The 16,463-nt window shown below is 44.0% G+C and overlaps 1 protein-coding gene across 2 annotated transcripts in view; it reads right to left on the reverse strand.

Annotated features, from left to right (window-relative positions):
* Dnah6 (dynein axonemal heavy chain 6) overlaps positions 1–16,463 on the reverse strand; it is a 191,083-nt gene that overhangs the window by 109,887 nt on the left and 64,733 nt on the right. For both annotated transcript variants that reach the window (XM_076939926.1, XM_034511794.2), the window contains exons 25-31: positions 15,714–15,878; positions 15,356–15,466; positions 11,179–11,304; positions 10,938–11,093; positions 10,224–10,385; positions 4,335–4,472; positions 449–616 (exon numbers count right to left, since the gene is read on the reverse strand). In XM_076939926.1, coding sequence (XP_076796041.1) covers positions 449–616; positions 4,335–4,472; positions 10,224–10,385; positions 10,938–11,093; positions 11,179–11,304; positions 15,356–15,466; positions 15,714–15,878 — 1,026 coding nt within the window. The remainder of the gene's footprint in view (positions 1–448; positions 617–4,334; positions 4,473–10,223; positions 10,386–10,937; positions 11,094–11,178; positions 11,305–15,355; positions 15,467–15,713; positions 15,879–16,463) is intronic.

A 16,463-nucleotide genomic window follows, 5' to 3' on the forward strand; every position in this document is an offset into this window, starting at 1 on the left:
TCACACTCTTAGGATCACCTGGGAAGAGATACTCAATGAGGGATTGTCTACATCAGGTTGGCCTGTGGTTATGTCTATGGGGAACTGTGTTGATTGCTGAGGGCCAAGACCTGTCCACTGTGAGCAGCACCATTCCCTGCGTTTGGTTCCTGGACTGAGTGTGTATGTGAGCTGAGCTGACTGTAAGTAAGCAAGCATACATTCATTTCTCTCTGTTCTTGCCTATAGATGCAACCCACATCTGCCCTCTTATCAGGTTTGATGGACTGCATTCTGGAGTTATGAGCCAAAATCAATTCTTTCTCTCTTAAGTTGCTTTTGGTTGAGGCATCTCATCATGGTAACAAAAATGAAACTAGGAAATAGAAGGAGTTTCTGTCTTGAGAGAATTAGAAGGCAAGTAAAACCAACTGCATAAAACCTTGCTTCATTAGAGTCTGAAGCTCACCTCTGCAATCAGTGCGTAATTGGGAACCATCATAGCCATGGGTCTGAACAGGGCCTTCAAGTTGTCTGGCAGTTCTGTTCTGCCTGCGTAGCCGGGATTCATGGTGATGAAAGCCGCGCAGGTCATAACGAGCTTGATTTCCCGTCCCTCAAACATGAATCTGGAGAGCTGTTAAAGGAGAGGAGGGAAGGGGCTAAATAAACACCTCTTCTGTGAGACTGAGGAAGCTTTCCCTTGATCTGCCTCTGTCCAGTCTCCTCTGGGTTCAGTGTTCACTGCTCTCTGCTCCCAGCCTTGCCCTGCCCAGGTTCCTTCCTGACCCAGTCCTGAAAGCCTCATGTCTCACCATCTGCTGAGACTCTTCAGTTTACCTTCTCTGCTTCTACTTTCTGGGACTCCCCAAAGAAATTCTAGTCTAACTGTAGTCTTTGAGCACTGGGGCCTCTCTGCCACTGTTCTAGTCCCTTGCTTTCACTCAACAGTAGGTGATTATTGGACACCTGCTGCAGGTTGACGCTCTGGGGTCACCAGGGTGACACAGAGTTGAAGGACGTTCATACTGTGTGTGCAGTCAAACCTGGATGCTCTGGCCATCTCATGTGGCAGATGCAACAGGTGTGTGTGTGTGTGTGTGTGTGTGTGTGTGTGTCTGTGTCTGTGTCTGTGTGTGTGTGTGTGTGTCTGTGTATGTGTGTGTGTGAACAAAGCTCATGCTGGAAACAGCCAGGCTACTAAAGACCTGAAGCATGAGGAGGGGCATTTTGAATTGATAATTGGACAGTTTCTCAGGCAAGAGGAGCAAGCACAATAAAGAACATGGCACATTCAGAAACCCACTTTGCTAAAGGGCAACAACAAAGTTCAGATGGCAGCATAGCTGGGCCTGGCACTATGGAGTGATTATGAAATGTCCTCCATAGACTCTTTGTTGGAACATTCACTTCCTAACTGGTGGTGCTAACGTGGAGGGGACAGCTCCTCATTGGAAGAAGTGAATCACCAGAGGTAGGCCTTGAGGTTCTGTAGTCTGGCCTACTTCCTGACTTCTTTCTATTTCCTGACTGGTCAGTTACCTCAAGCTCCTACCACTGTGCCTTCATTACCAGGTCTTAGCCTCTGAACTTTTACTACCATCCCTTCCTCATCACGATGAACTGTATCATCCTTAACTGTAAGCCAAATTAAAGCCTTCTTCTCTAAACTTGCTCCTAGTCAGGTATTTTTGCTGACAGGGAGAAAATTACAAGTACACTGGGCTCTGAGCGCCAGGGGTCTTGCATGATAAACTAAAGAATTTCCCCTTTGTCTCACTGCTTGTGGGAAGAAAGGACTTGAGGGTGATGGAGCAGAGGTGACAATGAACAGTTTGGGCAAACTACACACTGGGATGTGTGTGAGAATCGTCACGGGGGAGACAGGAACCGGAATCTGAGAATGAAGGGCTCCCAGCAGATGCAATTCATTCCATCCAGAGATAGTTTACATTCTAGGTTGATGCTAAAGAGACAAGATAGAGATGAAGCCAAGGTTCCGAGTTGGGCCACTGGATGAAGGTGGCCTGACACCGAGGTCTGACACTGTAGGGCACGTGGGATCGCACTACCAGACGGGTCGTATGAACTGGTAAACTGGAGCGTGCTCAAACCCAGGGAATCTCAGAGATCTGAGCTGGTAGGAGTGGAGCTGCCCTTCACAAGTCTCCAGTGCCTGCTCTGGAATGCTTAACCACGACCACCAACTGAGAGGACCACGGGGCACTCAGTCACATAGCATAGCACCTGGAGTTCTTCTCCATACTAATGAGGGACCTAGATAGCCTTCTCCTTCAGCCAATGACCTTCCCTTCCTGGATATTCTCATGCCCTTCCCCCCAAAAGTATATAATCCCTGGTTCACCCCAAATAAAGTGTATACATCCACATCCACTCCCCAATAAAGCAATATGAACAAGCAAGAATCCTCTCAGAGAACTGCTTCATTAAAGATCACCACCAGAAAGGCCTTTGCTTAAAGGAGCCGTGACACTAAGACTCCCAAAGAAGACCTTTCTCTTTTCCTGCCCCTTTGGTACTTAGCACTTGCCCCCAATCAGACAGGAACCTGCCCAACTAGGGCTCTGCTTTCCCCCTCCTGTCTGGTGTACAGACTCCCCAAGGGGAAGCATGGACTGCAGACCCCCATTCCTGATCTCCTTTCTGAGCTGGTGAGTTGGTGGTGCCGAGACACTGCCAGCGAAGAGAGGAAGAACCTGGGATTCACAATGAATCTGCAATACCACATGAGACTATAGGGGAAGACCCAGGTGGAGCTGAGCCCTGTATCCTTGCCTGGGAAGAAAATGGTGACTGTTCTGACTGCTGCAGAGTGGATACTTGTGCTGTCCAAGCCTACACTTACATCTCAATTTCTTTGTTGGGTTCTAGAGGGTGTAGCCAACTCTGACTCCAGGGCTGCACTCCAGCTGGGAATGCATCAAGCAGCCTCTACTCTTTCTGGGTCCTGCCTGCTTTGATCTCCAGATTTGCTCTCTGTGGGTTACACAGCAAGGTGGTAATGATTTGCAAAATCTATCTGCAAGTCTTTGCATTTAGTCCACATCTTCACAGAGCAGATGGGAAGCAGGGCTGAATGCAGATCACAGGAGTCGCTTGGATTCAGGTGTGTATCTGTGATGCCTGGAGAAATAATTCTCTACCTCTTTGAATCATCTTCACCTGCATCCATCTCCTCCACAAAGGGTTAATGCAAATACAAACCCACCCCAGAGACTCCTCCCTTCGCCACTCACTAAAACTCCAGCCCCAACTTACTTACTTTCTTTTTCTTTTTTTCTATAATTCAGTATTTTACAGAGGTCATAAAAATAACCTTAACTTTTTTCTGTTTTTTTTTTTAATTGAAATATTTTTAATTGTTTCCTGCATGGTTGTCTCAGTCATCATCCACATCCTATGACTTTGGGAAGTCATAGAATGTGCAGGAGCAGACTTGAAGTCCAGCTTCATCTCCAGCTTTGAGGAAAGGGACTGTAAAGGGACAGAGTCTAACATACCCTATGCCACTAGGACAGAGCCTGGGAGAGTGGCCTGCTGGGGCTTTCACATTGGACCTAATAACTTTACCAGGGCCCCCCAGCTTTGCAATATGAACCTATGGATGGAGCCTTAGGAAGTCAGGTATCTTCTGGAAGGGGCTGAGGGAGGAATTAAGGAACTTGTGTCAGTTAGTTCCCTTGAGGGAATGAGGAAGGCTCTGGTTTGTGAAGGCTGAATTGTTCTTCTTGTTGGTGACCAAACCTAGACAGTCTATCCTTCATAGCCATCACCTGCCAAACACAACCCTGCTTCTTCAGGAATCAGGGTGTGTTAAGTAGCAGGATCACTCCGAATCTTCATCTGGCCCTCAGATTTTCCAGTAGTAAGTTCTGAGGAGCTTGGACTCCTTGGATCTCTTAGGTTCTCTCCTCTATTTTCCCACCAACATCCTGTAGACCCTGGAAACCACGAAGAAAGTGCTGTGGCCCAGAAAAGAGGGCGTTAAAGAAACAGCAGGTATGTAAATGTCAGAAGCAAGAGAAGGAAAGCGAGGAGGGAAGTGTTTGTGTGTGTACACTGTGTATATGTTTGTGCATATGTATATATGTGTATATTTTGGAGGTGGGAAGAAGGGTTTCCTGGGCTCAGGCATTAGGATCTCTGTATCCCCAGGATCCAGTACAGCATGTATTTCTTTATTTTGCTTAGACCAGGACTTCATATACCCAAGGAAGTTGTGTGGCATTCACCGGTTACCCTGAAACTGCACCGTTTCTATGGCACTGCTTGCTGAATTCATGACCAATCTGAGAAAGCTCTGTTGACAGCCAGCCAGCACGGCATCCTCTCACCTTTGCTGCTTTGGCATTCCTAATGGTGATGAGTTGCTGAGCAATGACGGACAGGACTTCTATGTCAATCCGATTGAATTCGTCAAAGCAGCACCAGGCCCCTGACTGTGCCAAGCCACTGAAGAAGCGCCCCATCATCTGAAACCAAAGCAAAGCCGATCAACTTCAGGCTGCCTTGTTGGTCATTTCTAATGTTTACCATCTGGAGCTAAGACACTAACGAAGGGGGGTTTCTGGAATGTTGGTGCCAATTGTCTTCGAGCTCCAGTGGGCATTGCTCACCAGCATCAAGTACATTTCTACAAGAGCACACATCCTTTTGCTCCTCACTAAGGAGTTTAAATCTGATTTTTCTCTTAAATAAAATGATGACTGGGAGCATGTGTTCTTGGGGAATCTTCATTCATAACCTCCGCTTAGCTCTGGAAAATATTTACAGGTTCTCAAAAAAAAAAAAAAATACATGGAAGAAGAGACAAACTTGACCGTTTGAAAAGGCCTTGGGGAATTTCACTAGTGGGAACTTCCATTGACTCTGAACCATTGTGGCAGGCACGCATGAGAACACTGAGCAGAGGGACTGCTGCCCCAAGAGTGGATCTCGATTCATTCTTTTACTTTTTTTTTTAAATTTAATTTTATGTTATGTTTGAGACTTTTGTCTGCATTGTGTATATGCACCATGGGGGTGCAGTGTCCACTGAAGCCAGAAGAGGGAGCTGGATCCCCTGGAACTGAAGTTACAGTTGGGAACATCATGTGATTGCTGGGAACTGAGCCTAAAGCTTGCAAGAGCTTCCAGGGCTCTTAACTGCGGGGCTGAGCCACCTTTGCAGCTCCTGGTGATTTATTCTACAGCAGAATCCTAGTGGTGAATGAGAATGACTGTGCACTTGTACCATTTAAAGTGTGTAATGCCTTTGAAGGCTGGAATTTCTGGTTGATATTCCTTTACAGTATGAATGTTTGTAAGAATGGAATTGATGTACTTTCTGTCTCAAGATCAAGTGAACTGTACAGTTAGTCACTACTCTTCCTCCTATTCCAGCAAGCATAGGTGCAGGTCTCTCTCCTTCCCTTCCCCCCCTCTCTATGTGTGTCTCTATTGGTGTGTTTATACTCACACCTGCCCCCATGTGGTAAAACTACGATGCATAGGAGAAAAGAAATTGCAGGGAGAAAGTTTTGAGGAAAAAAAAAAATTGCCAGAAGATGAAAAAAACCTGAAACAGATTGTATACCTGAGAAAAGTGTAGCCCCAAGGCAGAGAGAGGCAGGTATACTCTTCAGTGATGTGTTCAAGAATTTCCAAGCTCAGTATTAGTAAGTGCAAGGAGGGCAGACGTGAGCCCTGGGACAATTTGTCTTGGCCCCTCCCTCCCCTTTTCTATGCAGAACAAACAAGGTGTAGGCATAATGTTTTGTGCATAATGTAAAGCTTATCCGTGTGTTATTCAGATGTTTATTTCTCTGCCCTCATATCTTGTTCCAATCCAGACATGGCATTGGAATGCTGATATCAAGAATCGTCTGTCTCAGATTTGTGCAAACATTTCTTACCATTTATCATCTGCCTTGTCAAGAAAAGCTGATTACCCAGTGGCTGGGCAGAAGAGAAAATAGGGCGACAGTTCCACCAGCTGGAGAAAGGGCGGGGATCAAGCCACAGGGAGGAGAGTGCTCACAAGAGTTCAGCTGCAGAGCGGAAGGCCCTAAATGCAAGTATTATGGGGTTTGGGGCTGGAATGTAGCCAGATTAGTTTAGGGATTAAAATAGATAATTGACTGCCCAAGTATTGAGGTAAAGCCTTAAACAAATTTTGCTCTCTCTGTGTCGTTATAGGGGAACTAGCTAGAATAAAGAAAAACAGTCGCTGTATTAAATAACTACATACTGTTATATTAAAATTAACTTTTACAACAAGGTTATTCAGAATTCAACAGTGACTTCCCATCAGATTAAAATGCCAAGTCCTCATTGAAGACAATTGAGATCTATTTAGGGGAGATAATCACTCACTGATTTTTTAGTAATAATAAAAGATGGTTCTATTCAGGAGTGAAAACAACTGAAATGTGAACACTGAGAAGGAAAACCCTCAGCTGTCACTCAGTAAGGTCTATTGGTTGCTCCATGTCTGCTCTGCATACATGCTGTAACCTCAAAGAGGCCTGCTCACTTTCTGGGGAAACAAGCTGTCCACCAACCCAGCTTAGTCCTCTCTTCATACAGATGAGCCAAGACGTCAACCAATAGGTACTCAGGCGAAGACCAATGTGCAGAAAAAGAAGGAGTGAAATAAATGAGCAATCCTGGAGGAAATGAAGACCATTTAGAAAATGGGCAATCATTTGAAATAATTCCAGAGGAATCCTAAGAGAGATTTGGGAGGAACTTACATTCTTTTATTACAATAAAAGATTGGCAGAGACAAGTCTTTGAAAATTAACACTACTGTGGCTGACATTAGAAAAATTAAACATTTGCTGAACCACAGAATGAATCAAGCTGGCATCATGGAGCCCTAAGGCACTTTCTCCTCAGGATGCCTGTCTTCTGGGGTACATGAAGATTTCTAAGCAATACTCATGTATGGGCAATTTACAGAGGAAAAAAGAAAAAAAAAAACACTGGTCTTGATGTTCGCTTTAAGTTCTTTGATAAAACATGTCTCCTTGAGTACACGTCTATACAGAAGACCCTCTCGTTCTGACACTCTTGAATGAATGAGGACTGTAGGAGTTTGAAATCTAGCTCTCACATGGGCTATCTGTAACAAATCCCAGTGGATGCTAAGAGCAGCCTGGCCACATCCAAACCATATCTTAGTGTGATACGTTGGCCCTGGATGCAAAACTTCCAGCCTGCTTAACAGAGGGGTGGTCCCAATTAGCGATTTTAAGAAAAGATGCTTCTAGTGACCAACTGATTAACAAATGTTGTTGCAAGTCAGGCAGTTTTCATTTCTTTCTTTTTTCTTCAAGGTCTGTTTTTAATTTATAGGTGTGTGTGTGTGTGTGTGTGCACACGTGTGTGTGTGTGTGTGCGTGTGCACCTGTGTGTACCTCTGACTGTGTGTGTGTATGTGTGAACATGTGTACAGGTGCCTGAAGAGTCCATAAAAGGGCATAGGATTTTCTGGAGCTGAATTTACAAGTGATTGTGAGCTTCCCAACATGGATTTTTGGAATAAACTCAGGTTCTCTGCTAGAGTAGCACACAATCTTAACTAGCGAGCCATTTCTCTAGCCTCCTTTTAATGTAGGTGAAGAAGAGGGCAAAGCCTAGGAGCCAAAGGTAGACAGGAACACAGATCAAACATAATTACATCTGTCCCTTGTTCCAACAAGGGAGAAGACATACTTGGTGAAGTGATGGGAATTGAACCTGTGTCCTCTGGAAAATCAGCCACTAAGCCATCACATATGTTTTTCATATATGTGCACATGTGCTTCTCTCTGTGTGTGTGTGCACATGTGTATGCAAATTCCTGTGAAGGCCAGAAAAGGGGTTCTGGACCCCTAGCTCCAGATGGTTGTGAGCGGTCCACGGTGAGCGCTGGGAGTGCAACTCTGCAAGAGCAGCGAGCACTCTTAGGCCGAGCCATCTCTCCAGCCCCTGCTCTGTATAGCCACAAATTACCATAAACTGGCTGCTTCGAACAACAGATATATATTATGTTACAGTTCTAAAAGCTAAAATAAGAAATCAATGTGTTGCTAAACCGTGCTTACCCAGGCAAAATACCTTTCTTGCCTCCAGATCTTATTTTAGGGATCTGCAGGCAGTCCCTATCATCACTCCAATGTCTGCTTCTAGTGTGTCCTTTCCCGTGGTTTTTCTTCTATTTACGTGACTGTACTCACAGCTTATCCTTAGAAGGGCATTTGTCACTGGATTAGGTGCATTCAGCGTTACCCTTATCTCATATATTGGTAAGATTCTATCCCTACATCAGGTATCCAGATGTCAGGACTTGGCTGGCAGATGGCAGAACTTGGCTATCTTTGGAGGATTAAGCCCACAATGTGCAGAAGGAGGTGCTGGTACAGAGCAGTGGTAATTCTGTGATGCATTTCATGATAGTGCCCGTCTAGGTAGCAGGCCAAAGGGCAGCCCGCCAGAAGCTTTGCTGAAGATGCAGCGGTTAACGGGTTATCTGGGAGCAGGGAACATTCAGTCATGTTGTGGTTTAGATGGAGTGCTATGTCTCTTCTCATAAACAATATGGTATACTTCTTTTATCTTACTCCACGGTGGGCATCCAGTAACTCAGTCTGATAGTTACTGTTTGCAAAATTGCAGTCAACTGGAGAAGCAAATAGAATCGAATATCTCACCTAGTTTAACAGAATCGCTGGGTGATTCACACACACAAAGGGTTGAAAGCACTGTTCTAGAGGAGGTAAAGAAAGAAACTGTGATCCAAAGGAGGACTTAGGAGTGTATTTTTCTGTTAATTCTTGTCTAGGGGTCTAATGTGTCCTCAAATCCTGCAAGGAGAATTTCAGCATGAGTTCTGTGCGAGACACTGACATTTTATATTTAATTTCCATACAAAATAGAGACAAGAATTGAATAATGTGCAAATGTTATGAACTGTAACAGGAACTGGAAAGCAGAAGGTTGGCAGACAGCATCTAAAAAAGTCTTACTCAGTGAACTGAGCGTTCAGTTTCTAACAATAAAGAAATAAACATATATTTTTGTGAGTTTAATAGCATCCATCAGAAGAATTGAAGATTCATCTTTGCAAGCCCCCAACCGTCCCTCAGGGAGTCTGTGGGGCCAAAGCGTCTTCATGATTGTACCAGCTTGTCATCTGCTTTTTACACTCAACTACCTGAGAAAAAAAATTAAAATATCCCTCTCTTTTCAGAGTACATCTCTTTGAGAGACTAGATCTTCAGATAATTTAACCAAAGCAACAAGCCTCAACAGATTACAGAGGACTATATGAGATTGCAGTTGGCATCATTTTGCCAGCCTCAAAGATTTAAAAAAGACATGGAAGTCGCCAGTAAGCTTTTTGCCTGTGAAGTTCTTTTTCACAAAATGGATACTTATGTTAATATTATTGTTGGCATTTTAAGTCAAATAAATATGTAAGACAAACAATCTTGGATTTCTAACATGTGAAATGTTAATGGATATCATTCATCTTGATAATTTTTAGAGTATAAAGGGCATCATGAACAAATGTAGCAAAAATCCTACTATTATTTCTCCCTCCTTCCACGGGTTTCATGTTCTTGAAGGCTGCTTGGATCTTTGGCGATGTGGAAAATCAGTGCGCTACATATCGGCCTTCATACTTGATACTAAGTATCAGTCTCTCAACTGCCCATCTTCTGTAAAGTTAGACTTGGTCCGAGTCCTTCCTGAACGCAGCCTAGCCTAGCTCGCTTTTTATTCCACTTACTTACGTACAGATTTTAAGAGATTACTTTCTTATTTGTGTGTGTGCTTCTGTGTATGTGTGCATGCATAGGCATGCAGTGCCGGTGGAGGCCAGACGACGTCAGATACCCTGGAGCTAGAGTTATGGATAGTTGTGAACCAACTGACATGGGTGCTGGGAAAGCGACTCGGGTTTTCTGAAGGAGCAGCGAGCCTAGCCATCTTTCCAGCCCCATCCTCCATGTATAGATTTTTCTTTACATTATTTTTCTCTGTTTGACAAGTCTCCCCGAGTTGGTTTTTACTCAGATGATCTGGCCCACCACATGCTGACCTGCTCTGTTTGTTCATCCTACTTCAATACCACCCTTTTCTCCATTCAACATCACCTGGATTTCTCCTCATTTTGAGTCACGTTGCAAACAATGAGAGCTGATGGGAGCATTTAAGGTTAAAAGGCACATTCAGATTACAAATTACAACCGCACCTTGTAGTCCAAACCGTCAGAGCAGTTGAAGACCACACACTGGATGGCGAGGGCTTTGGCTAGGTCTTTGGTGGTCTCCGTTTTCCCGGTGCCAGCAGGACCAGCCGGTGCGCCTCCGAGGTCAAGCTGCAAAGCCCCCATGAGGCAAAGGTAGCAGCGATCCTGAAGAAAACAACCAACCAATGGTTGTTATCGAAGAGAACTGGCTTTAAATACAAATTCAGAGATCTAATTCATTTATTTGATAGAAGTGTGTGAGTGTCTGTGTGTGCGTGTGAGTGTGCGTGTGTGTATGTGTCAGTGGTCAATATCAGGCGCCTTCCATCACTTCCCCTTTGATTTTTGAGCCAGGGTCTCTCACTGATTTGTTAGACTGGCTTGCCAGTGATCTGCAGGCATATTTCTGTCTCTGCTTCTCTAACACCGTGATTATGTGTTATCACAGAGGGCAGCCCAGACCTCTGTGCCCAGCTTCTTATATGGATGCTGGGGATCTGAACTCATGCCTGGGGATCTGAACTTCATGCCTGCACGGCAAGCACTTTCTAGAACGAGACATCTCCCCGGCCCTGAAAAATTCTAGCTCAAATATACTCGCAGACCCAGGCACACAAATCAAACAATGCAAGTTTTTTGCTTTGTAAAGATGTGCTGATGGTGTAGACTTTCACGATTGCTCTGGACCACCGTGAACCTCAGTGCTCAGTGACATACTGTGAGAGGAGTGATGACCAGTCTCGGGCATGCGCCCAAGTACTCGTAGGCATAGGTGTACTGAGACAACGCCATTCTCGCCACGCAGTTATCCAGGTCCACGTCCCAGTAGTACCGCAACTGCCGCTGCCAGTCAAAGGATTCGGCTGAGTCTACCTACGTTGGTGATACAAACGACGGATGGGTGAGACATATGGGGTTTGCATCTTGCTATGCCATTTTCCTTCAATGAAACATTTACCTTGGCTTGAACCAGTTCGGAAACTATATCTCTTGCGTGCACATCGATGGTAATCAATGCAGTTATGATGTTTCTGTGTAATTTAGGAAGACTGCCTCGAACTATTGCGGCCAGTGCATTTAATCTCTGCGAATGAAAGAATTTTGACAGTTAATTTTCAACCTCATCTTGCAGTGTTTTCATTATTAGATTTAAAGTAGATATGTGATTAAAAAACCCATCTAATTCGAAAAATTTATAATTCTATGATCAAATAATACAATGTTTTAATTCCCATAAGACTTCTATGAAGCATAGACTATGATTTAGACACCATTTTTCATTTTTCATTAAAGCCAACTGATGATCAGAGAGGGTCAATAACTGAGTGGTTGTCACACAGCTGTGAAACAGCAAAATTATACCTGAGTGGACATTTGCTTCAGGAAAATCTCTGATACATGGTGAAGTCTTTGGGGATAGACTGCTCTACCTAAAAATTTACCAGATGTGATGGCACATGCCTTTAATCCCAGCACTCAAAGGCAAAGGCATTTCTGTAAGTTTGGGGCTAGCCTAGTCCACACAGAGGTCTGGGCCAGCCTGGTGATACTTCTGATTCATAGGCGTCATTTTCTACTGTTGCTAATAAAAAAAAAATTTGCAGAGCATTTTAACCAGACCATTGACTAAATAAATACAAATATTTTACCTCCCGATTACCCCAAATTATCATATCTTTATCAAAGCAGAATGGTGCCTCCTGGGTCTTATACCTCTGGGCTGGATTTTCCCTGTTATGCCCAGATCGGGGCCACATCTGCAGAGGACTTTCTCTGGGGCCCCACTTCTCTATTCTGGGGCTCCGGAGAAAGCCCGGCACTGACAGTCTCCCTGTGGCGTTTCTGCTTCTCTCTGGGCGGCTGCTTCCTTTCTCTGTTCTATTTCAAGGGTGAATCTTTAGAAGTGCAGTGGCAACTGAGAGTGTAATTAAATTCAGAGCTGAAGACTGGGCCCAGGTCCTTGTTGGACACACGGCTGGCAGATAGCGGTTCTTTGTTGTCTTGATTGTGTTTCCACTTTGTTAAGTGTTTCCTTTGCTGGAAAAGGCTTTTTTAATTTGGTATAGACCCACTGCCTGCTTTTGCTTTTGCTGTCATGGTCAGAAAAATCAATGCAAAGGAAAATTTCGTGGAAGTTTACAGCTTTAGGTCACGTGTTTAAATCCTTCCAGAATCTACTTTGAATTGATTTTTATATGCAGCATAAGATAACAACAAGAAGATAGCAAATAACCCAATTAAAAGGTGGGAAAATGACTTTAATGCCATTTTTTTTTAAAGACGATATACTAATGTCCAATATCTCCATGTCTGTATCTATATTTATATCTATAGATCTGTATATATGATACGCAGTCATCAGTCATGGTACTATCACAACCGTAATATAAGAAAAATAAGATTATGAACATTTTAAGCACATGTTATCCTCATTCTCTAACTGAGAAGTTTCTCTTTTTGGTGAACAGTGATTGCCACTGCAAGACGCTAAAGGTGTCCTGGTTTGCTTTTTATTGCTGAGATAGCCACAGTGACAAAAATCAGCTTTGGGGCAAAGGGTTCATTTCCACTTACAAGTTACAGTCTGTCATCCAGGGAAGCTAGGGCAGGAGCTCAAGGTAGGAACTGAAGCAAAGGCCACAGAGGAGTGCTGCTTCCTGGCTTGCTGTCCATGGCGTGCTCAGTTTGCTTTCTTGTACACCCCAAGACTGCCTGCCCAGGGACTGTACCCCCTACACTGGGCTGAACTTCCCACATCTGTCATTAATCAAGGAAATTTTCCCATAGTTGTGCTCACAGGGAAATCTTACAGAGGCAATTTCTCAGCTGAAGCTCCCTCTTCTGAGATGACTCCTGCTCTCTAGTGTATGTCAGGTCGACAACCAACCAACAAGCAAACCATCACAGGCAGTGAGGACTGACTGCTAAGCCTTAAATGTGACACTGACAGTGCCCTCTCCAAGGCACAAGGGACATAACAGAAGAGAGAGCAGAAGCCTGTAAGAGCCAGAAGACGGAGAAGTGCTGTGAAGTGTCATCATCAGGATGTGTTACAGCCATGAGGTCATGGCAGCTACAGTCGTCTGAGCCTGGGGTACACTAGGCTGGGCCTGTCAATGGCCGTAAGCCTCCCTGCTCAACTGTTGATTAGTTAATCATGGGACCTGAGAGGAAGGCCAGTCGTTGCCTTCACTATGTAACCAGTACCAGGTCCACTAGGCTCCATGGATAGTTCCAAACCTGTGGCTGCACATGCAGTCCTGGTTAAAACCAGTGGGTCATACAAGAACACAGAAAGATATGGATGTGTGAAAGGGACTTCTAAAGAGTGTGCTGGGGACCAGAGGGATGAGAGACATATAAGAGAGGATAGGGTGAGAATAAATTGATTGCACTTATACATGTATAAAATTGTCAAGGAACGAATAGCAAAAGAAAAAGAAAGAAAGAAAGAAAGAAAGAAAGAAAGAAAGAAAGAAAGAAAGAAAGGAAGGAAGGAAGGAAGGAAGAAAGGAAGGAAGAAAGAAAGAAAAGAAAAGAAAAGAAAAGAAAAGAAAAGAAAAGGAAATCCCACAATATGATGTCACCTCAAACTCGTTATCAAAAATAAAAAGATAACGAGTACTGGCAAGCATGTGGAACAGGGGATTCCTGTACACTGAGGGCAGGAAGATGATGTTGGGACATATGGATAAGACGTGGTATGGAGGTTTCTCAAAAAAAAAAAAAGGAGGTTTCTAAAAGAAATGGAATTACTATATGACCGAGTAACCCTTTCTCTGAGCATATATATAGAAGAATTAAAATTAGCCTTAAGGATCATTATTTATGACAGCTAGCACAAAGAAACCCATCAATGGATTAGTGGAGAAAGAAGATGTGTCCTGTACACACAATGGAGCAGCATTCAGCCAGAAATGGAAGAGAATCCTGTCACAGGTGACAACATGGATGAGTTGGGTTGACATTAAGTTAAATAAACAAGCCAGCCACAGGAGTGAGGTGTCTACAGTCATCAAATTCATACAGAAAAAAGCAGTGGTTGCCAGGGCTGGGGATGGGGCGGGTTTTGTTGCTGCTCAACAAACACGAAAAGTAAGGTGAATGAGTTCTAGAGATTTGGTGCCCAACACTGTGCCTAGAAATACTGTCCTGTGCATTTGCAATACTTTAACAAAATTGTGTGTGTGTGTGTGCGCGTGCGTGTGTGTGCACGCGCGTGCGCACGCACGCACGCACATATAGAGTCTCATATGCATGCAGAAGCCAGAAGAGGACACAGTGTTTTCCCCCATTGCTTTTTGTTTTATTGCCTTGAGATAGTGTCTCACTGAATAAAGTTTGCTCTTTATACTAGGCTGGCTAGCTGACCAGTCAATTCCCAGGATCCACCTGTCTCTATCTCACAACACTGTGTTTTGAGGCATGCATGACAATGCTAGTTTCACTTAACAGTTTTTAATAAAAATATACATTTCTGTGAGAGGCATCCTTGTTGTAATTGTTACCTTTCTATTGCTGTGATAAAACACCATTGTCAAGGCAACTTACAGAAGGCAGCGTTTGTTTGGGCTTACTGTTTCAGAGGGTAGGTGTCCATGATGGCAGAGTGGAGGTATATTGACTACAACGGGAAGCTAAGGACTCATCTTTAACCCCGAGAATGAAATCGAGAGCTCACACTTGGAATAGCATGAGCTTCTGAAACCTCAAAGCTCACCCCCAATGACATACTTCCTCTAAAAAGGAAGTAAAAAAAAAGGCATGCCACCTCCTAAGCCTTCCCAAATAAGCTACCAAATACAAATACTGAAACTATGGGGGACATCTCATTCAAACCACCACATTGATCCTAGTAAACACAGTTATGTCTGAATATTTGTAAATCATTATAAATAACCCTTAACTTTTCCTCTTAAGTTGCTTTCCCCACTAGTTTATAGTCATTCACACAAATATTCCATAAGCCTCAAGGGAGTATCCTTAAGAAAAACAGAACACAGTGGCTTCAGGAAGAACTCCAAAGCTTTGGACATCCTATCAGCACATTAGAACTTGGATTAATCACGATTAAAAACACATGGGGATCATCTTGCATGACAACATGTCCAGTGCCTCTCTGGTAAAGAACTTACCTCAAAATTTACTTGCTCAAAATCTTCCAGGGCTTCCAAGGGATCTTCGTCAAACTCTAGACTCTCAGTCAAATCCCGGCACCACATGATCTGAGAAATGGTCAGGATCACCTGCAACAACATGCCCCCTCATACATGTGCTGTATTATAACACATCCCCTCATACGTGTGCAGGATCACCTGCAACAATATGCCCCCTCATACGTGTGCCATATGGTAACACACCCCTCATACATGTGCTGTATTATAACACATCCCCTCATACGTGTGCAGGATCACCTGCAACAACACATCCCCTCATGCATGTGTTATATGCACCATACCAGGCTCCCAAAGAGAAATCTAACAAGAGGGTTACTTGAGAAGGGTGGCCAGCGATCACCCACTCTGTCCTGGGTTTCCCCTGGTAATCAGCAATGGCAGCTTTGCACAGGCGGCGGAGAGATGAGAACATGGCTTCCTCCACCTTACCAAGCCATTCTTCCACATTGCCTCTCGCCTTGAGGCCTTTCCCCAGGCCAACCTATGAGGTAAGTAGGATGATAAGGGGGTATCTTAGGTGGGGCTTGTAAACTGTCTGCCTGTTGTATTTCTGTCACAAAATCCTGATCTTTGTAAACAGGGAGGGCTTTGATATCACACCACATAACCCATCCCTTCAGGGCTTTCTATAGAAGCATGCTCTTAGTGCTAGCTCCTTGAAAAAGGGTTCCTCACAGACTCCATGCATTTCTTTAATCATTTCCTGTTCCTTCATAGTGCTGTAGTCTGAAGTTGACCCCCAACCACTCCTGTAGCTCTGCTCTCGTTAGTCACCCGTGTCTCCACAGCTGAAAGGTCCAGTCAACATCTCTGCATTTCTCATGCTTCTCTCTCCGATTCCAACAACCCGGGTATCTGCTCATCTGCAATTCCCTTAACCAGTTTTTTTTTTTTTTTAACCTGTCTTTGAATTTTCATGTTTTCTCAATGTTCTATCCTTAATCCTCTCACTTCCCCCTTGTGTACCAGCAATGATACATGCATGCACGTGTGAATCTATATATGTGTATATGTGTATGTATATATTTGTGTGTGCCTCTTACGTATGTGTGTTTGTGTGTGCCTG

This window comes from Arvicanthis niloticus, chromosome 9 (assembly GCF_011762505.2).
Source record: "Arvicanthis niloticus isolate mArvNil1 chromosome 9, mArvNil1.pat.X, whole genome shotgun sequence".
NCBI classification, from domain to species: Eukaryota; Metazoa; Chordata; class Mammalia; order Rodentia; family Muridae; genus Arvicanthis; species Arvicanthis niloticus.